This window comes from Rhinopithecus bieti, unplaced genomic scaffold (genome assembly GCF_001698545.2).
Source record: "Rhinopithecus bieti isolate Rb0 unplaced genomic scaffold, ASM169854v2 scaffold_3043, whole genome shotgun sequence".
Lineage (NCBI taxonomy): Eukaryota > Metazoa > Chordata > Mammalia > Primates > Cercopithecidae > Rhinopithecus > Rhinopithecus bieti.
Window position 1 is genome coordinate 2,009,798 of NW_016804580.1, and position 25,397 is coordinate 2,035,194.

The following is a 25,397-nucleotide window of genomic DNA, read 5'->3' on the forward strand; positions in this document are numbered from 1 at the left end:
ATATATATAATTTTTTTCTTTTCTTTTATTTTTTTGAGATGGAGTGTTGCCCTATTACCCAGGTTGGAGTGCAGTGGTGTAATCACTATTCACTGCAACCTCCAACTCCTGGGTTCGAGTGATTCCCCCCTCTCAGCCTCCCAAGTAGCTGGGATTACAGGTGTGTGCCACCACACCCGGCTAATTTTTGTGTTTTTCATAGAGATAGGGTTTCACCATGTTGGCCAGGCTGGTCTCGAACTCCTGACCTCAAGTGATTCACCCGCCTTGGACTCCCAAAGTGCTGGGATTACAGGCGTGAGTCACTGTGCCCGGCCTTCTAATTATATTTTGAAGGCTGTATTGTTTCTTCATTCTTTTTTAGATTCACAATACGTCTGGAATTGATCTTTGTATATGTTGTGCAGCAGTGAGTTAATTTGTTTCACCATATAACATTCCATGAACCAAGCACCATTTACTAAAAAGTCCATCCTGCCCACTTTTCTCTGCTGTGCCACCTTTGTTATAAATCAAGTGCAGATATACATAATTCCTATGCCAACACTACACTGTCTTAGTTCTTGAAGCTTTATACTAGTTCTTTATATCCAGAAGAGTAAATCTTCCTAGCTGGTTCTTTTCTTCTAGAATTTCCTGCCTTTTAATTTCCATATAAAGTTTAGTATCAGCCTGTCTTTTCCACAAAAGTTGGAATATTGATTGAAGTGGCATTGAATAGTATCTTTTTTTAAAAAAAAAAAAACTCATATATTTGAACTCTTTTGTCTTTGGTATTTAGAAATAATTTATCCATTTGGGGAGATTTTCTCTATGTACAATCAAATAGTCTATGAATAATGACATTTTGTTTTCTTCTTTCCAATATTTACACTGTTAATTTTTTCTTTCTTTCTTTCTTTTTTTTTTGAAATGGAGTCTCACTCTGTTACCCAGGCTAGAGTGCAATGGTGCGATCTCAGCTTACTGCAACCTCCGCCTCCTGGGTTCAAGTGATTCTTCTGCCTCAGTGTCCTGAGTAGCTGGGACTACTGGCATGTGCTACCATGCCTGGCTAATTTTTTTTGTATTTTTAGTAGAGACGGGGTTTCACCAAGTTGGCCAGGCTGTTCTCGAACTCCTGACCTCAGGTAATCCACCCGCCTCGTCTCCCAAAAGTGTCGGGATTACAGGTGTGAGCCACAGCACCCAGCCTACACTGTTTATTTCTTTCTCTGGCCCATTACCCTGGCTAAGACCTCCAGGACAATGTTGAGCAGAAATGGTCATGGTGGCATCTTTGTCTTATTCCTGATTTCAGAGGGAAAACTTTCAATATTTCATCATTAATACAATGCTTTCCATAGTTTTTTGTTATTGTGGTTTGTTTTTCTTTCTGTTTTTTGGTGGAGCAGGGTCTTGCTCTGTCACCCAAGCTAGAGTGCAGTGCCACAATCACAGCTCACTGCAGCCTCAACCTCCTGGGCTCAAGTGATCCGCCCACCTTAGCCTCTCCAGTAGCTCAAACCAAAGGTGTGTGCCACCACACCCAGCTAATTTTTAAATTTTTCATAGACATGGGCCTTGTTGCTCAGGTTGGTCTCGAGCTCCTGGGCTCAAGCAATCCTCCCACCTTGGCCTCCCAAAGTGCTGGGATTATAGGTGTGAGCCACCACACCTGCTCTTGCCATAGCTTTTTGTAAACACTTTAAGCAGGCGAAGGAAGTGTCCCAAAGTCTAGCCGGAATTATCTGAGTTCTGTCTTCTTGGAAGATTCTAAATGTTAATATTTGTTCCCTTAGCTCTTTGCGACTGGATTCTTAGAAACTCTGTTCAGCGATAGAGTTGGAAGGAGTTACCCCTACAATATTACAAGGAGCCCACTACTATATTTTTACATGTATTTACCAAGGTCTGTTTTTAACTGAAAATAGGCTTCCATTGATATGAGTCTTTATGATTGCTTTAGAAATGGTTCAATACCTTGTGGAGTTTAAAACCTGACAAGTTAAAAACCAACCTTCTAGTTTTTTAGTAAATAATTATAATTAATTTAGTGCTGCATTCAGACTATTGAAAGCATTTTGAGCAAAGAAAGCACAATAATTTAATGCTTCTGAATGGTTTTCTCTAAACAGGTTCAAAAGAGCATTAATGGGTCCGCTGATGTCTTACCTGATATGTTACCTGACCTACCCGTGTCTCTGGTTCTGTTATCCCTGATCGTGGTTGATATTATTGAAAAACTCAGGATATATCCTCTTAGAGGGAGTCAAAAGAGTAAGTGTTCTTTTAAATATGAATATTTTTTAAAGTTTGATATGTCTTTCACCTTTCTGCCACTCTGTTATGTGACAACATGTTTAAGGATACCTTTTCTTAGGGCTAACATTACTGATAGAAGACTGTAAACGAAGATATCTAAACATAATTATTTTTAAACCTACCTTGATAGCTAGATAGCTGCTTTGTTTCCTATCTGCATTTTGATAGTACTGATAAATTAAAAATTTTCAAATAGTTAATACCAAACACCTTAATGTTTATTCCAGCAAGAAATTATCCAAGTAAATTATTTAGATACATATTTTCTAGGAAGTCTCTTAAACCATATGTTCAAATGAATTAATAAAAAGCTTAGTTTGGAGACTTTTACTACAGGAATTAATATGACTGTGGTAGTTGTGTCCTAGATAATTATGTTTTTTTTTTTTTTATTATTATACTTCAAGTTCTAGGGTACATGTGCACAACGTGCAGGTTTGTTACATATGTATATATGTACCATGTTGGTGTGCTGCACCCATTAACTCGTCATTTACATTAGGTATATCTCCTAATGCTGTCCCTCCCCCCTCCCCAGTTATGTGTTTTTAATTGTAAATTATAAAAATACCAAAGATCGCACTAACAAAACCAAGCTATGGCTGGGTGTGCTGGCTCATGCCTGTAATCCCAGCACTTTGGGAGGCCAGGATGGGAAGATGGCATGAGCTCAGGAGTTTGAGACTAGCCTGAGCAACATAGCAAGATGCCATCCCTATAAAAAAAATAAAATTTAAAGAAAACCCAACAAGATATGCCACATCTACTCCAAAGTAATGAGTTGAAACTAAATACAGATTGGCCCTTACAAAAAGGTATTTTGTTAACGGAATATTTTATTTATTTATTCATAAATTACTCCAACTTTCATTAAATTTCATGTGGTAATATCTGTGTTTAATTGGCAATATTTGTATGCTAGTTACCCTGTGGCTAAGATTTTGTCATGTTGTACATTTGAAATGGGTAAGTTTTGTCAGTTGTTTTCTGATGGGGTGAATGGAGTCAACTGGGTGAGGCTCAGGAGACAGCTTCAGAGTGACGGGGTCACCACTGGAGCCCGTCAGTCATTTATCGGTCAGATACCAGTACCTTCCAGTCACTTGCTGCTCAGGTGGAAAGCAAAACTGAGGTGAAGGCCACTAGGAAATTGCAGAATCTGAGCCTGTCACTTTCTACTTCATCCTTGGGAGGGAGATGATGGTCTGTTATGTCTAACATAACACAGGTGACATGTAGGTTGATAAGATGGCAGTTGGGGCCATCTGTTGAGCGGAAAGCCCACCCAAGTCACATCTGCCCTCCAGAGTCAGGATTATTTGTCTTAAACTCAGGAGAGTTGGGAATCTCCGAATCCTTTGCTACATCTCTAGATTCCTTAAAAATTCAAATCTATTTTTAAATTTGATTTTTTTTTTTTTTAAATTTGAGCTGGAGTCTCGCTGTGTTGCCTAGGCTGATCTAGAGTTCTTGAGCTCAGGAGATCCTCCTGCATCAGCCTCCTGAGTAGCTGGGATTCTAGGTGTGCACACCTGCAACCAGCTTTAAATTGGATGGTTTCTGATGACTCTGTATTTTCTATATTAATATAACTTTCCTGTGCAAGTTTAAAGGTCTTTTTAAAAAAGAAAGACACATGTATCTTTTCGGGAATAAGTTAATGACATTTTATTTTGTTAGTGATGAATTTTTTATTTTATTTTATTTTATTTTTTTTGAGATGGAGTCTTGCTCTGGAATGCAGTGGCATGACCTCTGCTCACTGCAACCTCTGCCTCCTGGATTTAAGCAATTCTCCTGCCTCAGCCTCCCGAGTAGCTGGGATTGCAGGCATGCACCACCATGTGTGGCTAATTTTTGTATTTTTAGTGAAGGCAGGGTTTCATCATGTTGGCCAGGCTGGTCTCGAACTCCTGACCTCAGGTGATCCACCCACCTTGGCCTCCCAAAGTGCTGGGATTACAGGTGTGAACCACCATGGCAAACCATTAGTTGGATTTTTAAAGGGGAATTTTCCTTGTATCCATAACTTCAACAATGACACTGAGACCTGAAATAAGTCAAAAAAGAAGTAGATCTGGGGGAGAAGACTCTAGAACATTTTGTACAACTGCTTCTCACTTGAAGAGCCTTCTTCTTGAGCTGTTGTTCTCCATCCAAATTTAGGAAGATTAGTGTCTGATTTGATAGTTCAGCCATTTAATAAATTCACACTTAAAAAAACTAGCAGTCACTTGAAATGCCTTCGTAAATATGAACGATACATACTTTTAATTTTTATGCAAACCTCGAACCCAAATAGTCTCCTACACTGATTTTAACATGAGATTAATGATATAAATTATGTAATTTTTGAATCCATGAGGTTTTATCATTTATTCCTTGGAACATGAATTAATATATAAATACATTAATGTGTAAATCTTAAATACATAATTCTGAACCTAAGCAAATATACCATAAATATGGTTTCACTACAGGTGGTACTTGCAAATTAAAAAAATTGACTAGAGGTGGGGGATGAACAAGATCTAGAATAATTTGACTGCCTTCAGGAATGTGGGAAAAGTGAATATGTTCTTTGCTCTTTCCAGATAGTCTGAAATGCATCCATGTCTGTTAGCTAGTAGCAGTCTGGACTTTACGTTAGATGAAACTAACATCATCTACAATGCATGGATTTATGGACACTCTTATAGCATCCTAACCATCTTCATTCCAAGCTACAAAACTTTTATCTTTGTGTAGCTTTTCCTTTTCGAAAATTTTAAATAAAAGTTATTCTGCAGATGAAATATGCTTATGCTTAAAACAGTCTTCACTGGATCAAGGGATCCTTTTTACTAACCTCCTATTACCAGTGGAAATTTCTCAGTATTAAGTAATTATCATGCAGCAGCTTCTAACTGCATCGTTTCATGAAGGTTGCGTCACGTATGGGAGCATTTTTCTGACGTGTGGATCTCTGCAGCACGGCAATCTCACAGATGTATGTGATACCTAGGAATGCCAATCCCCAGTCACGTGCACAAATAATAAGAATACAAAGAATAGCCTGTGGAAGAAGAGGACTTCCATCTCCTCTTCTTCACTGTCTTCTTCCTGCTCCCATTTAATTAATTAATTAATTAATTAATTAATTAATTTTTTGAGACGGAGTCTCGCTTTGGTGCCCAGGCTAGAGTGCAGTGGTACAATCTCAGCTCACTGCAGCCTTTGCATCCTGGGCTCAAGTGATCCTCCTGCCTCAGCCTCCCAAGTAGTTGGGAATACAGGAGGGCACCACCATGCCTGGCTAATTTTTGTATTTTTAGTAGAGATGGGTTTTCACCCTGTTGGCCAGGCTGGTCTCTAACTCCTGACCTCAAGTGATCTGCTTGCCACAGCTTCCCAAAGCACTAGGTTGACAGGCGTGAGCCACTGTGCCCACCTGCTGCTCCCATTTTACACCAGACTCACGGTGGGTCTCCTGTGCCCTTATTTGTTGGTCTAGACCGCTGGCGACACTGCTGCATCTGCTTTACACTCAGTTTCTTACTCTCATGTGCAAACCCCTCGGCGTCTGCTATTTTCTACCACTCCTGCTTGGCTCTGCTCTAAATGCTGTTGGTGCTGCTGTTGCTTGTGTCTGGGATATTGGTGGATATGCTGCTGGTGCTTTAGATTGACTTCCTTTCTTCTGCTAGTGGGAATATTGGCTTCCTGCCACTGAGTTCTAGTTTTCTAAGGAGGTCTCAAACAGAGCACTAGAACAACTGTTTTTGCTTGGAAACAACAACGGTTTAGCCCTTAGAGTGTATATGTACCAACAGATTGGCTGGGCTTCAGTGATTTCAGATAACGGCCATTCTACTCCCCTGCAAACCACCACTTCCCCTCGCACTTATAGACCTTGTGGCTGAATATGGCAGAGCCAGACTCCTTCTTTGAGGCAGCTTTTCTTCATGGGGGTCTCATAGGTCCTCAAATCGGGCTTAGCTATATTGTCTGAACCTCATTCCTGGCCACCATTAGAGTCCTCTACCTATTACCATCTAGATTCCTTAACCCCCATCAAAACCAGTGGGTGCAAACAGACCCATGAAAGTGTCCATGATTACAGAGGGAGTTTTCAGTCCTACCTTCGAGACTTATTTGAATAGGACTTGCAGCCCAGGCCAGACACCCTGTTACAAAGTGGTACAATAGATTATAATAGCTAAAGTACTATGGTGCCACAAATGAAGGAAAACTTCATTTTATCTAAGGTGTTGAAGGTAAGAAAAGACTAAAGGAAAGATCTTGGATTTGCAGGAGCTTATAGGTAGACATGGTAAAGAAAGTTTTCTACATAGGAGAAAGGTTGGGTCTCCAAGAACTAAGGTGTGTATGTAGCAAATGGCCATGTTTGGGAAGTGAAAATGAAGCAGTGTTGTTGTCTGGGGTAAATACCCAAAGTTCATCATCTCGCACCAAGAAGACTAAGGACGTGGACACACACGAGGAGTGAGTTTAGGAGCGGAGGTTTAATAGACAAAAGAAAGGAGAGCAGCTCTCTCTCTTTCGAGACAGAGGGGCTCCTCAATGGGAATTCCGGACCGTGACAGAGTGCACTGGGTTTTATAGACAGGCTTTAGAGGTGGTGTCTGATTTACATAGGGCTCACAGATTGGTTGGACTGGGCGTGATGTTTACATAGTGCCCAGAAAAGGCTGGTCACCCCACCCCAATCTTATTATGCAAATAGGCTTTCCAGTTGGCTGGTGCCATGTTGCCTGCGCCTCACTGTACACACAGCTGGCAAAGAGAAGGAAGATGGAGCCACCATTTTGACCATGCCTAGTCCCAGGTGGCCTTTTCCTATTGGCACAGCAGCCGGCAGTCACCCGTGCAAGCTTCCAGCTTGCTTGTCTCTGTCTGCAGCTCGATTTTACAGGCTGCTCTTTGTTAGAAAAGAAAATGATTTGGGGGTGCTTTTCATTAAAAGGAAAACCTTACCAAGGACTCCCGCACCCTCATATCTGCCTAAATAACTTCTTCTTAACTCCTATATCGAAATTAAGCTTGGTTGGATTTCACACCTTGAATCCACAAACCTGGTGCTGGGAGGCAAGTTGCCTTCTTAATACCGACTACTGTTCATTAACTTGTCATTTCAGAAACCTATAATATCACTTCAAGAGTAACTGTGAAAATTTGCATGCAGCCGGGTGCAGTGGCTCACGCCTGTAATCCCAGCGCTTTGGGAGGCCAAGGTGGGGGGATCATCTGAGGTCAGGAGTTTGAGACCAGCCTGGCCAACATGGTGAAACCCCATTTCTACTAAAAATACAAAAAATTAGCCAGCCGTGGTGGCAGGCGCCTGTAATCCCAGCTACTGGGGAAGCTGAGGCAGAAGAATCGCTTGAACCCAGGAGTCGGAGGTTGCAGTGAGCTGAGATGGCACCACTGCACTCCAGCCTGGGTGACAGAACATGACTCTGTCTCAAAAGAAAAAAAAAAGGAAAGAAAATTTGCATGCATGTATGCATGCATGCATGTGTGTGTGTGTGTGTGTGTGTGTGTGTGTCGTATGTGTGTGTTTGGGAGAAGGGAGAGCTTCATCATGATCAACAATGTTTTTGTGTGCTTAAGTGTTGATGTTTTATGTGAGATTTCATTTGGGGGAAAAAAAAGGTTCCTCTGCTAAATGTTTAAAAATCATTAATCTAGGGCTTCATTTAGCATTGTAACCATACCTGTTTCTAGGACGCTACCATTTCTATGGAGAGATAGATAGGTTGCCAACTCTCTCTCCAGGCCCAGCTCCCTGGCAGTCATGACTGCACCACCTAGAGGCAAAGTGAGCCCCCATCTAGGGTCTCGTGACTGCTGCTGCTGCTCTGGGCAATTTCAGCTTTGAAGGCAGAGTGACCCATCTTGGTGGGGTACACACTGGCTTGAGGCTCAACACCTTTGAAAAACAGATAACGCTTTTGACATACCATATTGAATTTTTTCTTTCTAATGTTTCATTTTCCAAAAGAACACATACTCATTTTAAAAGTTATAAAATAGAGATAAACGAAAAAGAAAAGGTAAACGAACCATAACCCTACAAGCTAGAAATTTATAACTGGATAGCATCTTGATGTACATTCATCTATTAAGAAAACCTCTTCTGCAACTCTTTTTTTTTTTCTTAATGTATGGTGGGCATCATTCTCATAATTACATCTTCTTTTTGTTTTATTTTGTTTTGTTTTTGTTTTAGAGACAGTCTCGCTCTGTTGCTCAGGTTGGAGTGCAGTGGCATGATCTCTGCTTACTGCAGCCTGTGGTCCTGGGCTTAAGCGATTCTCATGCCTCATCCTCCCAGGTAGCTGGGACGACAGCCGTGCACCACCATGTCCCTCTAATTTTTGTATTTTTAGTAGAGATGGGGTTTCACCATGTTGGCCAGGCTGGTCTTGTACTCCTGACCTCAAATGATTCACCCACCTCGCCTCCCAAACTGCTGAGATTACAGGTGTGAGCCACTGTGCCCAGCCTCATTATTACGTCTTCTATTGTGTAGAAGGTGTTATTGGTGGAATTATATTCCATTATGTTAATGAACCATGATAATATAGCTAGCAGATCCCCAGTTGTTGAACAACTAGATTTGTTCCAGTTTTTAGCTATGATAAACCCTGCTATTATAAGTCTCGTTCAGAAGTAAAAGGGTTGAGAAGGACAAGGATATGGTTAGAATGCGTAAGGCGATGTGCTTTTCAGTTGGGCAGGGCAGACAAGTCATGGTTAAAGTGCGTGTCCATGTGCAGTGCAGGTGGGCTGTGTTTAAAGCACCCTGTGCTACGTGTAGGAGTCAGAAACCTCTCAGTGAGGTGACTGGCAAAACAGAAGCTGGGTATGGAGAGAGTTAACTGCCTCTGGGTGGGAGCCGAATGATATCAGGATGATGACTGCAGAATGTCCTCAGAAGACCTGGAGCATCTGCTCATGCCCAGACTCCTCAGCAAGAACACTGCCAGAAGAAAGTGACTACTAGGGACTGGCTACACATGCTGGGAATGTAGAGGGGCCCATAAAGGGATCGTATGTACCGCGTGGTGTGGCAAGAGGGGTTTGGCCGCATTAGGAAGAGCTGCATGTTCAGAGATGGCTGGCTAGAGGTGAGGTCAACAGGCTATTTGAGTGGAAAACCTCAGTGCCCTGCAAAGGAGGCGGTTTCCACTATCACATCAGCGAGAGGTGCTGGGTATGATGTCGGCAGGGTAAGGCTTTCAAATAAATCTGCTCCCAATGGCCCTCATCCAATGCCTTCTGCGTGGTCTTTTAATACCAGAAACTTGAGTCAGTGCCTGCAAGCACCTCAGCAGTATAGATGATTATTTATTTCCTTAGGTCAAATGTTTAGATGCAGAACTTCTGGCTCAAAGTCCATGCAAGGTTTTAAGGTTTGTGATATGTGTAGTTAAACTGTTCCCTCTAAAGAACTTACCCTCTAAATAGCAATGTAAGGAAATACCTGTTTCTCCTTAACCTTACAACCTTGCAACAGTGGAAATTTATTCCATTTCTTCTCTTCCAAAATAGTATCATAGGCATAGGCAAAATAGTACCTTACCACCTTTATAATTTGCTTTTTAAAGTAGTAGTTGTGTTTGCCATCTTCTCATAGGTTTATTGGCTATTTGTAGTTTTTAAAAATCCTATATTTAGATCCTTGATCTGTTTTCTGTTGGTATGGCCATTTTCTTTTCTTTTCTTCTTCTTCTTCTACTTCCTTTTTTTCTTCTACTGAATCATGAGTTCTATAAATAGTGAGGATGTTAAGTTTTGCCTATCGTAGGTGTAGTGTATATTTCAGGGTTCTCATTTGCCTTTTAATTTTACTATGGTGTTTCTCATATAGGGAATTTAAAATTTTGATGTCATCCAAGCTATTAGTATTTCTGTATGGTGTAGTTATGCTTAAAAGTCTTTTTTGCACTACAAGTAAAATTATTTACCAATTATTTTCCCAAAGCAGTTAACATTTAAATGTTTAATGAAGAAAAATTGAATTATCTATAGGGTACAAATTGGTTAATTTATAAATAACCAATAAATTAGACAAGATAGCCAACATGTTTATTTACCTAAGCTGGCAAAGTTTTTAGACTTCTGTTTCTATTGTATTTCTTCCGGTATTTCCAACATATAAAAAAGCACTTAATAGAGTTCTTTAAAAATATCAGTGCCAAGCACAGCTGCCCCAGATGAACTGGATCAGAATCTCTGGGGATGGGATTAGGCATATTTGGATTTTAAAAAAGGAAACCTCGTTGAGAGACCCTGATTTATATCTCTAATTAAGAGCAGTGCTTCTTACCCTTGGCTGTACATTAAAATCAACTAAGGAAATTTGAAAGTTTGGATGTCTAGGATGCACCCGGTTAATGAAATCATAATTTTCTGGAGTGAGGCCCAGGCACTACTAATTTTTAAAATTAGCAATTCCCAAATGATTGACAATTGGGAAAATAATAGGAGTGGATAGGGAGAAAGCAAGCAAGGGGAATTTATGCCAGATAATGCCCCAATTTCTTCATGAAATAGGAAGCAAATTTTCTGCTGAGAACAATGGAGATGGATGGAAGGGAGAGGACCCACAAGAAAGGGGGACGCTCTGGGGTAACTGCTGTGGGGAATGAAGATGAAGTGGGCTAGAGACAGGGAGACAGATGGATGAGTGATGTTGAATGTGTAGCACAAACTGGAACCAGGAATTTGTTCTGCGGCTGATCCAGATTATATGTTTTTTCTCACTGAGTTTCAGAAATCTGGGCCTGGCAGGTTGAAAAGATAGAAGCGTTAGGACTGACCCAGGTTTGGGAGTTTGCAGAGCAGGAAGGAAGAAGGAAAAGGAACCGTTTCTCTCTGAGTTATTTCTTCTTGATATTGACTTACCAAAATATAATTTCTGAAAATGAATGCCAACGATAATTTTTATTGAACATCTAAGCTATTGCCATTGAATCGGGGGCCACTGGTTATCACAAATACAGGGATTCTTAGCCATGGATTTGCACCAGAGATCATCAAAGTGTCTTTGCAATCCATATGCATGAGCTCTACCTACCGTTCAACAGGCTGGAAGACAGAACCTGACATCTGTAATTTTTTAAAGTTCTGCCATCGATTCTCATGCCCACTCTGAGAACCCCTTACTATAGGAAGTACTAGGAGCTGTCATAAATATCAAGTTAAAAGCAGAGAGGTCAATCCAAGCACGGGTCAATCCAAATTCTTAAGGGAACTGGCTTTCCAAATTTTCTTGAAATGTGACTCATGGCATTTTAACCAAATAGTATGTAAGAGATGTCATAGAGGTTAAAAGGAAAAAACAAAAAAAAAAACAAAAGCAAGCAAACAAACCAAAAAAAAAAAAAAAAAACCAAAAAAAAAACCCAAAAAAAAAAAAAAAAAAGGATGCAGCTTTTTTTTCTGCATAAAATGAATGGCATTTTGAGTTCCTCTTTATTTCCTTTTAAGAAATAGCTTATTATACAAGATGAGCCCCGAGTGTGAGCTGGATTTCCATAATGTGTTATTTTGCAATGTGCTCAGGGGTGAGTTTGAGGAACACTGTGTCCGGGGCCAAACTGGGGAGGGTATTTCCTTTCCTACCCTCCGTTTGCTATTTAGAAGAAGGAAGTTTCAGGAAAGTATGTTAGTTCTAGGATTTTTTTTCCTCTTCTCAAGAAATAAGTGGCCATCTACTAGACTGGGGTAAGAGAAGGGTAGAATTTCTGATTTATATCTTTTAATGAAGTGCCAGCTGTCTGGATTACACTCATGAGATTGGGCCAAAAGCTATATTGGAGCGAGTTGGGTGCCAACAGACGTAGCATGTCAGGTGCTATCAAAATTTTCAGTGAAGGCTCCCTTTGATTTTGACAGCTTTATATGATGTTAACAATTTGGCATTAAATTTTTTTTTTCTTTCTAAGTGGTCAAAATAATTGTGAATAATTTTAGTGTATTAAATGAGACACTTGTAAGTCACAGAATACTTTGGAAACAAATATTTCAGGGAGACTGATAGGAATAAGGGAATACAAGAATTCAGCATGTGTTACTTTATAATACCAAGCCTTGTGTTCCATATTATTATGGGCCAAGAAAAGCTTATGGCCCCAGTTTGAAATTAAAGGCATAGGTCACTGATTTTCAATATTTACATTTTCATATCTTAGGTCAAAGAGAGCTGATCACCTGCATAATGTGTGGATGTTCTTTTTCTCTTCTGTTTTTTGAGAGAATGTCTCATTCTGTTGTCCATGCTGGAGGGCAGTGCCATGATCACAGTGCACTGCAGCCTCAACCTCCTGGGCTCAAGTGATCCTCCTGCTTCGGCCTCGTAAAGTGCTGAGATTACAAGCATAAGTCACTGGCTTAGCTGATGTTCTTGATCATTTGTTGTTGACATCGTATGTATACTAATAGTAAGGTCCTATCTAGAAGAACACCACTTTTCTCATGCTCTGCTTCCACTTGCTATTTTGGGACCCTAAATCCTTCTGTTTCTGGATGTGTGTGCATAGGTGGGTAGGTGGGTAGTTGGGGGAGCTGGAGGTTCTCAGGGACTTCTTCTTATGAGATCACAAACACAATCTTCTTGAAATCACACATCTGCCCTGATAGAGTTTGGCTGTGTCGCCACCCAAATCTCAACTTGAATTGTATCGCCCAGAATTCTCACGTGTTGTGGGAGGTTCCCAGGGGAGGTAATTGAATCATGGGGGGTCAGTCTTTCCCATGCTATTCTTATGATAGTGAATAAGCCTCATGAGATCGGATGGGTTTATCAGGGGTTTCCGCTTTTGCATCTTCTTCATTCTCTCTTGCTGCCGCCATGGAAGAAGTGCCTTTCACCCTCCGCCATGATCGTGAGACCTCCCTGGCCACGTGGAACTGTAAGTCCAATTAAACCTCCTTTCCTTCCCAGTCTTGGGTATGTCTTTATCAGCAGCATGAAAACGGATTAAAACATGCCCTTTCTTCCTCCTGCCTGGTGACCCCTGATGCTACTGGTGCCTGGATGGTCTCTGGCATGCTTTGAAGCACTGCTGCTGCTGTTGGTGCTGTCTGCCCAAGCATTGCGGACTGTGCCATGCCAGACTGCACTGGCACCCTCTGTGGGGCCTGATATCGCATTACATCCTCTCTTACTGTTGAGCGATGCAGGTCCCCAGCCTGTGCTGCCAGGTGCTTCTGATGTCTTCCAGGGTGCGTTAGTGGAATCAATCCTCGTGGCCTTGCTTACGGGGCTCCCTCCAGGACTGGGCCAGAAGGGCATCTGAGTGGTAGACTCTGTGCAGAGCTCCACATTTTACCCATTGACTCTGTGGGAACCAGTCAATGGTTGGGCCGAGTTTTCATGCTTTGACTTCTTTGCCTTAGTGCAGGTTTTTCCCCCAGGATGCTCATTGCTCCCTCATGCTAATAGATTCCAGAAAAGAGGTTCCTCCCACCTTTTATTCAGCAAATCTTTATGGTGGATCTGTGCCATACCAATACCAGGCACTCCACCGGTGCTGGGGGTACAAAGCTGAGCAGAAACAGGCAGACGCTGCCTTTTGGGAATCTCCTGGTCTAGACGCTCCAGGGCTCTTAAACTACACTAGTAAATATGCATAAACTGGGCTGACGGAGGTTCTTCAGAATGCAATGACTCAGGTTTAATCCATTAGGCATCAGTTTCTGTCATCCAGCTCCTGCTGGGATTGCTAGCTCCTGTCTGTATCCAAGCACTTAAAACTCCTGAGTATTTGGAGTAAAGGAGGAAATACGGGTAGAGGCATTTCAGACCATTTCAAAGTGTAGGATTTTTCTCTTTGGCAATGAGATAACTATATGCATCTTGACATTTTACCTTACTGTATATATTTTCTTTACAAATATTCAATAGTATATTATTTTTATATATATTATAAAATAAATAAACGTTTCAGGGACATTGATAAGAATAACAGAACATGAAGGATTCAGCATGCATTTATTTATATATTATATATTTTGAGTAAAATATATCTAGAAATATATATCATAAGTCACATAAATAATATAATTACTTTTGTATAAAATATATTATAAATTAAATAACATTTTCCAGTCTAACCATGTATCTCTTGGGGAGGAGGACCACAATATGATTGAAAAACTGAAGATTAGGAATTTTAAATGGGAACATTTTTTCAATATTTAAAAATAGAATATTTAAAAATGGATAATATTAAGATTTTAGCAATACTTGTCCAGTGTTAGATAAGTCTGTAAAGCAGCAGTACAGGGAAAAATGATCTCTAAACCATCCAGTGGGCTGGGCATGGTGGCTCACACCTGTAATCCCAGCACTTTGGGAGGTCAAGGTGGGAGAGCCGCTTGAGTCCAGGAGTTCAAGACCAGTCTGAGTAACATAGCAAGACCCCATCTCTACAAAAAAAAAAAAAGAAGTTAAAAAAATTTAAATCATCCAGCTTTCTAGTTGTGTCCTCTGACAAAATAATTCTCTTAACATTTACATTGTATAAGATACAGAAATGATACATTTATTTATTGTCAGATTTATGCAATGAGTGGCAAGGAACTGAAATGGGATCTTAGGGTTTTTGAATTTACTGGACAACAATCTCATGGTTTCTGTGAAGAAAGTTGCCACAACTATTTCACAGCTGAGAATGTATGCCCACAGGCTTTTCCAGAACTGATGATGGTTGAATATTCATCTTGAATTCATTATTATTATTTGGTGAAAACTTGTACACAGTTTTGAGCATAGGCAGTAGTATACTGATCAGTGTTTAATCAATTACCTTTGTGGAGTAGGGTTGAGGAGTGGGGAAGTCCTGATTTGTAGCATTTGCCAACGTCTGTGGTGTAAATTCTCCCACTATGACCAATTTCAAGCTACCGGTGATATCACTGAACACTGATCATGGAATTAGGAAGAGATACATACAAGAGGCTCTTCTTAGTTGCTGTAAGCTGCCTTCACTTGTGTGGGTTATATCTGTAGGGTAGCATTTTCCTTTGTGATGTGAACAGGCAAATATGAGAATTAAACTCATGATCTTGTTTAGTCTCTGTAGTGTGACAGTGTTTCTCAAACTTGTGACCTCCCCTGATATACCAGAGAATGAGTTATAGTGGAACTATAGCCAAAGTTAAATTACAGTCACTCTTACTATTTACTGCATTCTAATATATTCTATTCTGTCCCAATTAATTTAAAACAATAAATTATTTCACTATTGCTACTTTTTATTTATTTAACACATAAATAATCATTCTATATGCCAAACACTATTTTTAAGTGCTTTACAGATACTGACGTATTCCTTCATTAGAACCGACCTGTGAGGTAGATGTCCCATTTCATCATTTATTGCTTGGCAGTATTACTTGTCTTCCCTACCTCAGTGAGAGTATGTCAAAATAACAGTGTTTAGCTGGGTATGGAGGTTCATGCCGGTAATTCCAGAGCGTTGAGAGGCTGAGGCAGAAGGATTGCTTGAGGTCAGGTGTTCAAGACCAGCCTGGGCAACATAGTGAGACCCCCATCTCTACAAAAAATTAAAAAATGAGCCAGGAGTCATAGTGCATGCCTGTAGTCCCAGCTACTTGGGATTCTGAAGTGGGTAGATCACATTTGCCCAGGACATCAAAGCTGCAATGAGCCAGGATTGTACCACTGTACTCTAGTCTGGGTAGAGCAAGACTGTGTCTCAAAAATAATAAATAAATAAATAAATAAATAAATAAATAAATAAATAAATGATGATGGTGAAGCTCTGCTTTCTAAGGTTTAGTCCAGAGTGCTGTATTTGAATGGAAGCTGCTAGAAGGGTGAGAATCTTACCTTTTGATTGTTGTGTCTTCCACAATTCCTAGTACAGGATCTTAGACATTCTAAGTGTTTGAGACAGTGAATAAATGAATGGATGAATGAGTGAGCCTGCAGTCCCAGCTAGTTGGGAGACTAGGGCAGGAGGATCGCTTGAGCCCAGGAGCTTGAGGCTGCAGTGAGCTATGGCTGTGCCCCTGCACTCCAGCCTGGGCAATAGAGTGAGACCATGTCTCTAAAGTAAATAAGTAAATAAATAAATAAATAACAGTGTTTCTAATTTACCTTGAGGTGTATTTTAATTTATTGCCTTTTTCCCCTTGTCCTCTGAAATTATGATGACTACCGGTGCTTTGTGTGCTGCATGTTTTTTCAGAAATCATTTTAAAAGGACTGGTAATTTTCTTCTGCTCCAGATAGTTTTCTCAGTGTTATGCCTACATCATTCGTTTTTAGATTTCTCTAACCATTTTCCCCTCGGGAGAAATAGATTTGGGGGCTTGTTAATTAAGACTAGCCATGTTTGTTTCTGAGTAATTATGCTTTGACTGATGTGAACTGGTAACAATCTCTTTGCACATCAGCTGCCTTCTGTGTCTTCATTCTACTGCCTCATATTTGCCTCTAAGTAGCTACTTTTGCTCCAACCTAATAAACTTAGAAAGAAATCCAAAACTTTTATCCTGGACCATAGGACTCTCTATAATCTGTCTCTGCCACAGAGAGTGTGGTACAAGGGTTAAGGGTTTGGGACTCAAGTTCTGCTTTTTCTACTGGCTAGCTGTGTGACCTTGGAAATAGTGCATAATCTCTCTGTGCCTCAGTTTACTCATCATTAAAATGGGAAAATAGGCGGCATGCAGTGGTTCATGCCTGTAATTCAGTGTGTTGGGAGGCTGAGGCAGGAGGATCACTTGGGTCCAGGAGTTTGAGACCAGCCAGGCAACACAGCAAGTCATCCATGTCTCTATTAAAAGTAAAAATAAAAAAAAAATTAGTCAGGTATGGTGGTGCAAGCCTGTAGTCTCAGCTATTTGGGAGGCTGAGGCAGGAGGATCGCTTGAGTCTGGGAGTTGGAGGCTGTAGTGAGCTATGACTGTGCCACTGCACTCCGGTCTGGGCAACAGAGCAAGACTCTGTCTCTAAAATAACATAAAGTAAGATAAAACGGGAAAACCATAGGGTTTTAATAAGTGAGTTAAAGCATATAAAGGGTTTGGAACAGTGCCTGATACGTAGAAAGTTCTTAATAGTCACCAGCTCTTTTCCTCTCCCACTTCCTCTCTGCATCCCCCACCTTTCACCAAACTCCTTTCTTTCAGTTCATGCTAGCTGAAGGATATTTACACAGGCCATTCCCACTACCTGCAAGTTCTTTTTTCCATTCCTCACTGAATCAATTCCTACTCATGCTTCCTATCTCTGCTTAACTGTCACGTCTCAGACGAGCCTCCTTTGACTCCCCAGTGAATCCCCTTTGATTATCTCTCATCACAGAATTTAATTTCCTTTACAGCCCGGCCACCATTTGTTATTCCATATTTATTGGTGTGATTGTAGGAGATTCAGAGTCATGAAGCTAGGAACTACTTCCATGCTATTTGGGACGCCATTTGCCAGTGTCTAGCCCAGGCTTGGTACGGTACTCTCGTATTTGCTCATTACAGGCCGTTCGGAGTCTAATGAATGCATTTTTAGCATCAGCTTTCTTCCTGGATGTTTTTAGGTGCTTTTCTTTGTGATTCCTTTTCTTTTCTTCTCTCTTTTATTAATTAATTAATTATTGGAAATGGAGTCTCACTCTGTTGTCCAGGCTGGAGTGCAGGGGTGCAATCCCGGCTCACTACAACCTCCATCTCCTGGGTTCAAGTAGTTCTCCTGCCTCAGCCTCCTGAGTAGCTGGGATTACAGGCCTGCACCAACGTGCCCGGCTAATATTTTGTATTTTCAGTAGAGAGGGGTTTCACCACGTTAGCCAGGTTGATCTGGAAGTCCTGGCCTCAAGTGATCCCCCGGCCTCGGCCTTCCAAAGTGCTGGGATTGCAAGCATAAGCCACTGTACCTGCATCCGTTTTTATTTGGATAACATACTGTTTTCTTGTTCTCTTCACAAGAGGAATGCACACTCTAGAAAATGCCTCACTACTGAATTGTTACCGTGTGCCTTGTTTTGTTTTTCCCCCTGTTAGGTGTTGAAAACTTTTGGGGAAAAAGTTAGAGGTAAAAATAAATCCATAAATAAACAACTAAGTAAAGTATGTTACAGTTGCCTACTTAGCCTCTTGTCTGCTAACAAAATGACATTTTCTTGGTCATTTAGCTTACAGAGTAACGATCAAAAGTCATTTCAGCAACTAGAATCAGATGTGGGAAACTGTATCAAGAGGCTGCTATTTTTACTTTTTAAAGGGCAGTGTGCGCTTCTCAGGAGGTGAGGAGATCTCTCTCTTTACGCTTATGTCTTCTATGGATTTTGTGCCAGTGAATATTGTTTTACCCACACAGAACAAATAACAACTAACAACAATAGGAAAAAGAATTCCAGCTCTAAGTGGATATTTAGAAAGTACTCATTTGGAGAGAAAACTCATCCTGGAGCTAAAGGGAATAGCATCAAATCCATGAGCCTGTACTTTGCTCCGAGATGTACTTGCTAGTCCCCTCCAATGACCAAAAGATTTCTCAGCTTCCTTAACTCTCCCCAGCCCCCTGGGAGGCCATCAAAGCTTTCCAGTTAATAGTTCTAGTATTTCTCACTTGAAAAGAGGAAGCAGAATCCGTGTACCCCTTGAACTGTGTAAAGATACGAAGTTCAAAGACCTAATTTCACCTCATACGCATGTATCTCATTAAAACCAAACTCCAGCTAAGAATTCATTGTTCATAGCAGCTGCTCTTAGCATCTAAAATGTTAAGACTCTCACTGACTGTTTAGAAAAATGTTAATGTGTCACTTTTGGGGTTTCCACTTCCTGGCTTTGAAACAATGCTGAATTTGCAATCATCTTTCAAAAGCCCAAATTACACACTGTGTTCTGAATGTTGACAAAGCCGTTTGGATTTTCGTTATGACAGTTTCACCTATCAAGAGAGGGGAACAAAAGTTCTCTAGGACATGACATATTCTAAGGCAATATTTTCTATACTGATTTTAAATTCATTTTATTTATTTTATTTTTTGAGTTGGAGTCTCACTTGTCGCCCAGGCTGGAGTGCAGTGGTGCGATCTTAGCTCACTGCACCTTCCTCCTACCGGGTTCAAGCAATTCTCATGCCTCAGCCACCAGAGTAACTGGGATTCCAGGCACCCGCCACCACTCGCAGCTAATTTTTTTATTTTTAGTAGAGATGGGTTTCACCATGTTGGCCAGGCTGGTCTCGAACTGCTGACCTCAGGTGATCCACCTGCCTGGGCCTCCCAAAGTGCTGGGATTACAGGCGTGAGCCATCATGCCTGGCTCTATATTAATTTTTTAAATAATATAAGAAGTGCAATAGATACAAATGAGCATCTGAGTGTAAAAAGATGGTTTTATGAATTTAAGAATAATAAATTGTTATACAATTTTCTCCCTTACTTGAGTATTATTTATTAAGATGATTCCCACTCAGGCCGCTGAATTCTAATATTGGTAAAGAAGTTTCTAAGGTCATGGGTGCTGACATTTACCTATCAATGATTCATACTGGAAGTAATGTGTCATCAAGAATTTAGATTATCTTTTTAGTTTACAAAAATGCTCAATTCACACTTAAACTTTAAAACTAATTAGTTACTTGTATAAAAGAAACTAGAAATGTATTGTGTCCTTTAAACAAACTCCTACTTATAGTAGTCAAGCATTTTATTAGTTATCAATAGTAATTTATTTATTGTAAAATGTTTTCATGTTCAGCTCCATGCGCTTCAACAAGTTTTTGACTTTGTCTCTTTGACCTTTAGAGCTATTCAGTCTAATGACTCCCTTTAAATTTTGTCTTATCACGTCATATGGCAGCTCAGCATGTTTGCTGAGTAAACTTTGTCAAGTCCTGATAATTTCTTAGCAACCAAAATGGTGTTTTAGTGGATAAATGTTTGAAAAAGAACACATTATCCCTTCTGTGCATAAAAATAATGCCACCAACATTGTTTTAGGTCTTGAGATTTGAGAATTTGTACATAATCCAACCTCAACACCCATGTATACACGGAGAGGAACACACACACGCGCACACACACACACACACACACAATGGTGTTGCATCACGTGCCTTATTCATTCAGATCATTGGTGTGTTGACCATGGCCACAGAAGAGATGCTTTAGGTTAACCAATCCTAATGATCACTTCAAGAATCTTTGCAAAAGAACAGCTTAAAAACCTTAGATTCGGCATGTCACTCTTCACTAGGAATCTCTAGTGGTCAAATAGATTCCCTCTAGGCCGGGTACCATGGCTCACGCCTGTAATCCCAGCACTTTGGGAGACCGAGGGGGGAAGATCACTTGAGGTCACGAGTTTGAAACCAGCCTGCCCAACACGGAAACCCCGTCTCTACTAAAAATTAGCCAGGAATGGTGGTGTGCACCTGTAATCCCAGCTACTCGGGGCGCTGAGGCAGGAGAGTCGCTTGAACCCAGGAGTTGGAGGTTGCAGTGAGCTGAGATCATGCTGCTACACTCCAGCTTGGGTGACAGAGCAAGACTCTATCACACACACACACACACACACACACACACACACACAACACACAAAAAAGCAATGGATTCCCTCTTAGCACCAAACTTCATGCCTGGAGATCTGGGGTATGGTCATCTCTGTGAGTCCCTTCTTATAAAATGACAGGGTGTTTGTCTTACAAAATGACAGGGTTGGATTGGGGGACTTTTAGATTCATTTGATTTTGTGACGCTCAAATGTTTTATAATTAACTCATGATCTATTGTATCTAGACAGGTAATAGAAGCCATAAAGTTAAGAGTTTGTCAATCGGAGTCAAACAAATCTAGGTGTGAATTCCAGCTCTGCCCAATACTAACTGCATTTGAATATCAGCGTTCTTTAACCTCTCAAGACCCAGTTTCTATAGTTGTAAAATGGGATAGTAATCCCTATTTCTCAGCTTTGTTCTGAGGATTAAATGAGATAATAATGTGTGAAAGTGTATAGCTTAGAAACCAATAATGTCTGTTATTATGGAGTGGTAAAAAATGACTTCGGATCTGAATCCAGGAAAATACCAAGACACCAAGAGCCTTCCCCACCTCTATGTTTTTTCAGCGTGCTACTTCAGTGTTATCTTGAAATTCCATGGGTAAAATAGGCCTCAAATAATAGAATATGTGGGGAGGGAGCGCATCAGGATAAATAGCTAATGCATGTGAGGCTTAATGTCTACGTGATGGGTTGACAGGTGTAGCACACCACCATGGCACACGTTTGCCTATGTAACAAACCTGCGTGTCCTGCACATGTATCCTGGAACTTAAAATAAAATTAAATTAAATTAAGTGAAAAACAAAAGAATATGGAGAATTCCACCTTTAAATGGAATTTTAAATTTGAATAACATTTGAGCCAAAATGGATACATTTTAAAAACTGAAATGTAAATAAATCTGTTAATTGCAGGTAGCCAAAATGGGCACACCCATTCAAGCTCTTTGCAACACATAAAAACGGTGACGGAGCAAGTGAGGCAAAGTCAAGAAAACGCTGCATCTCCCCAGGCAACCAACAGCACCCAGTTGTCTCTGCCATCAGGAGCCATGACATGGAGCCAGTTGTCTGTGTTCACGGGACCCCAGGAGCCCTCCTGTGACTCTGGAATCCTGAAAATGATGTCCCGGCGAGATGTCAGGGCAGAATTATTCTTATGGAGCTTTCTCCTGTGGTCTGACACGATAGAAATGGTGCGTGTGGCTGGTCACCCCAAAGTGTACAAGTCAAGCTGGCTATACCCAGTCTACATATTCAGTTTTATTTCTCTCCTTCGAATTACATTCACTCCCCAAAACCCTCTTCTCAATTGCCTGAGCATCCTGCTGCAAGATTTACCATTTGTTTTTGTTAGACTTGGTTTAATCATTGCCCTGGGGACTATCACACCCGTGCTGGGCCTGTGTAAAAATATCCTCGTGACTCTCTCTTACATTTACTTCAATTACCTAACCAGACTCAGGTTTTTTTCTGCCTTTGAAATGTCTCCATTTTAAAAAGAAAATGGGATCTGTAAGGCCTCTTTGTGATACCTGTGTGTACATTTGTAATCCTTCTTTTTTTCTTGGAGTGTAGGTTTTTGCACTATAAAGGAAATGACTAGATTGTAGAGAATAAGCCATTTTACTAACTCTAGCATACTTTTTTTTTTTTTACATATACAAAAGGTGCTAAATTTAAGTAAAGTAATATTCTTGTAAGTTGACTTTCAGGTATTTCTAGAAAGGGTTAGCAGTTAATTTTAGTTAGTTAGGTATACTGAGGTCCCCAACCCCTGGAACATGGTCCCAGTACCCATCCCTGGTCTGTTAGGAAGCAGCCTGCACAGCATGTGGTGAGCCTCGAACTGAACGTTCCCACCTGAGCTCCACCTCCTGTCAGATCATCAGTGGCATTAGATCCTCATACGAGCCCAAACCCTGTTGTGAACTGTGTATGCGAGGGATTTAGCTTGAGCTCCTTATGAGAATTTAATGCCTGATGATCTGAGGTGGAACAGTTTCATCCCAGAACCCACCCTCACCCCCACCCCAACTGTGGAAAATTGTCTTCCACAAAACTGGCCCCGGTGCCAAAAGGTTGGGGACCACTGATGTACACCACACTTTTTCTAAGAATACTCTTTAATAGAGCCTTTTAAAAAACTAAGAAGCTTTTCCATCAAGTTAGCCCAAGAATAAGATTTTTATCTTTTATATAGAGAGGATTATATGAATTGATTGAGTCAATTTAGTTTTAAAGAACACACCTGAAATTATTGAATAATTTTTAGACTAAGCTTTTTTCTTTTTTTTTGAGACAATGTCTCGCTCTTGTTCCCCAGGCTGGAGTGTGATGGTGCAATCTCAGCCCACTGCAACCTTTGTCTCCCAGGTTCAAGCGATTCTCCTGCCTCAGCCTCCTGAGTAGCTGGGATTACAGGCGCCTGCCACCACGCCTGACTGATTTTTGTATTTTTAGTAGAGATGGGGTTTCACCATGTTGGCCAGGCTGATCTCGAACTCCTGACCTCAGGTGATCTGCCCGCCTCAGCCTCCCAAAGTGCTAGGATTACAGGAGTGAGCCACCACGCCTGGCCAGATTATATTTTTTAAAAATTTGAAAATTGTTGTTCCTTCAAACATGGAATTATATTCTTTATTCCATTGTGGCAAGGGACTTTTATTCAATAAATTGATTTCAGCATAAAAAGCAATTCACTTTAATAGATATTTGGCTCAGTTTAAGGCTTAGCTGTGTTGCCAGTACTGAAGTACTAATATGAGTGTTGTTTAGTAAAATGAAGTCAAGGTACATCAATAATACCAATATAAAATTATATAAAATTTCATATTAAAAAGCCATAAAGTGAAGACAGAGATTTCAAAGTAAAAGAATATTTTATTTGTGGAATTTGATATTGTGATAAATAATCAAAGTACAAGCCCTGTTTAAAATTAAAAGTTCAGCTTACAAATACAATAGCCAATGTATCAGTGTCTTATGTGATGCCATATCATGGATATATTGATGTTATAAGATAATTACATACGAAGTCATGCAACTTGCTTTCACCCTGTTGGGACACTCTCTGATATTCCCAGTCAGCGCCGTTCATTTGATAGGAATTTTCAGATGCTGGAGAGATTTGTGAGAGGCTTATGTATGCAAGAGTAATGATTATATAGCCAGTTTCTTCAATGATCTGTGATAACAAATAGCTTAAGAATTTGACATATGGCCAGGCATGGTGGCTCACACGTGTAATCCCAGCACTTTGGGAGGTCGAGGCAGGTGGATCTCTGGAGTCCAGGAGTCTGAGACCACCCTGGGCAACATGGAGAGACCCTACCTCTACAAACATTACAAAAACTAGCTGGGTATGGTGATCTACACCTGTAGTCACAGCTACTTAGGAGGCTGAGGCAGGAAGATTGCTTGAGCTGAGGAGGTCAAGGCTGCAGTGAGCTATGATCATGCCACCGCACTCCAGACTGGGCAACAGAGTGACACCCATCTAAAAAAAAAATAAAAGAGAATTTGACCTTGTGTTATTCTGCGCTCCACCAAATACTTCTCCCCCTGCCGCCCTGTCTCCCTTTCCCTCTGTTTTAGGATTTTTCTCACACTGTAAAAGAAGATCTACTCAGAGTTGTTAAAAGCTTACCTTCCAGCTTTCTGATTTGAGGTAGGTACTTTAACCTCTGTGGGTCCCCGTTTCCACATCTAAAAGGTGAACACAATACTTGTACTACATTAATAGGGTTAGGAGGGTTAAAGGGTAAAGAATCCTTTGAGCACATTATCTGGCAAACCATAATAATCTGATAAATGCTAAGCATTGGAATGGTACCAAGTCTCCAAGAAACAAGTATCTCAATGCATTTTTAGAAATTTCCTGTTTTATTCTTTTCTGTGGCCCTGCTCACCCTCTGGGAATAATCATTTAAACCTTGCTTTTGTGAAAAATAATACATACAATCTGAAGGTTACTTCAGACTATACTTTTTCATCGAGCAGTATTGTATTCAAAAGTGATCAATCTGCTGAATACATAGATTAAAATGGACACAAGCCTCCATTCATGGACATTTGAGTGTCTCTCCTCTGAATTCCCATAGAATCTGAATTACAGCACTTCATTCATACTTACATTATGTATTTACTTTTCTGAGTGGCCTATTAATCTTTATTCCTTAAAGGAGAGCCTGAGGGCATCTTGTTTAACAATGCATCTCTCTCTTCATCAATCAACCCTGCAGGAGCTTACAAGACTTATAACTTAAAACAATTATAATACAAGGCCCAGCGCAGTGGCTCATGCACCAACGGTTTGGGAGGCCGAGGCAGGAGGATCACTTGAGGCCAGGAGTTCAAGACCAGCCTGGCCAGCATGGTGAAACACGGTCTGTACTAAAAATACAAAAATTAGCTGGGTGTGGTGGCACACGCCTGTAGTCTCAGCTACTTGGGAGGCTAAGGCAGGAGAATCACGTGAATCTGGGAGGCGGAGGTTGCAATGAGCTGAGATTGTGCCACTGCAAGCCAGCCTGGGTGACA

The 25,397-nt window shown here is 40.7% G+C and overlaps 1 protein-coding gene across 2 annotated transcripts in view; it reads left to right on the forward strand.

The window, feature by feature from the left end:
* TMEM236 (transmembrane protein 236) overlaps window positions 1–25,166 on the forward strand; it is a 48,353-nt gene extending 23,187 nt beyond the window's left edge. The window contains exons 3-6 of one of the 2 annotated variants that reach the window (XM_017869207.1): window positions 2,118–2,259; window positions 21,771–22,051; window positions 24,453–24,525; window positions 25,100–25,166. In XM_017869207.1, the coding sequence (XP_017724696.1) occupies window positions 2,118–2,259; window positions 21,771–22,051; window positions 24,453–24,524 (495 nt within the window). In that variant the 3' untranslated portion in view covers window position 24,525; window positions 25,100–25,166. Of the gene's footprint in view, window positions 1–2,117; window positions 2,260–21,770; window positions 22,785–24,452; window positions 24,526–25,099 lie in introns of those variants that run through there. The other variant, XM_017869206.1, reaches the window with a different exon arrangement.
* The last annotated feature ends 231 nt before the right edge of the window (window positions 25,167–25,397 follow it).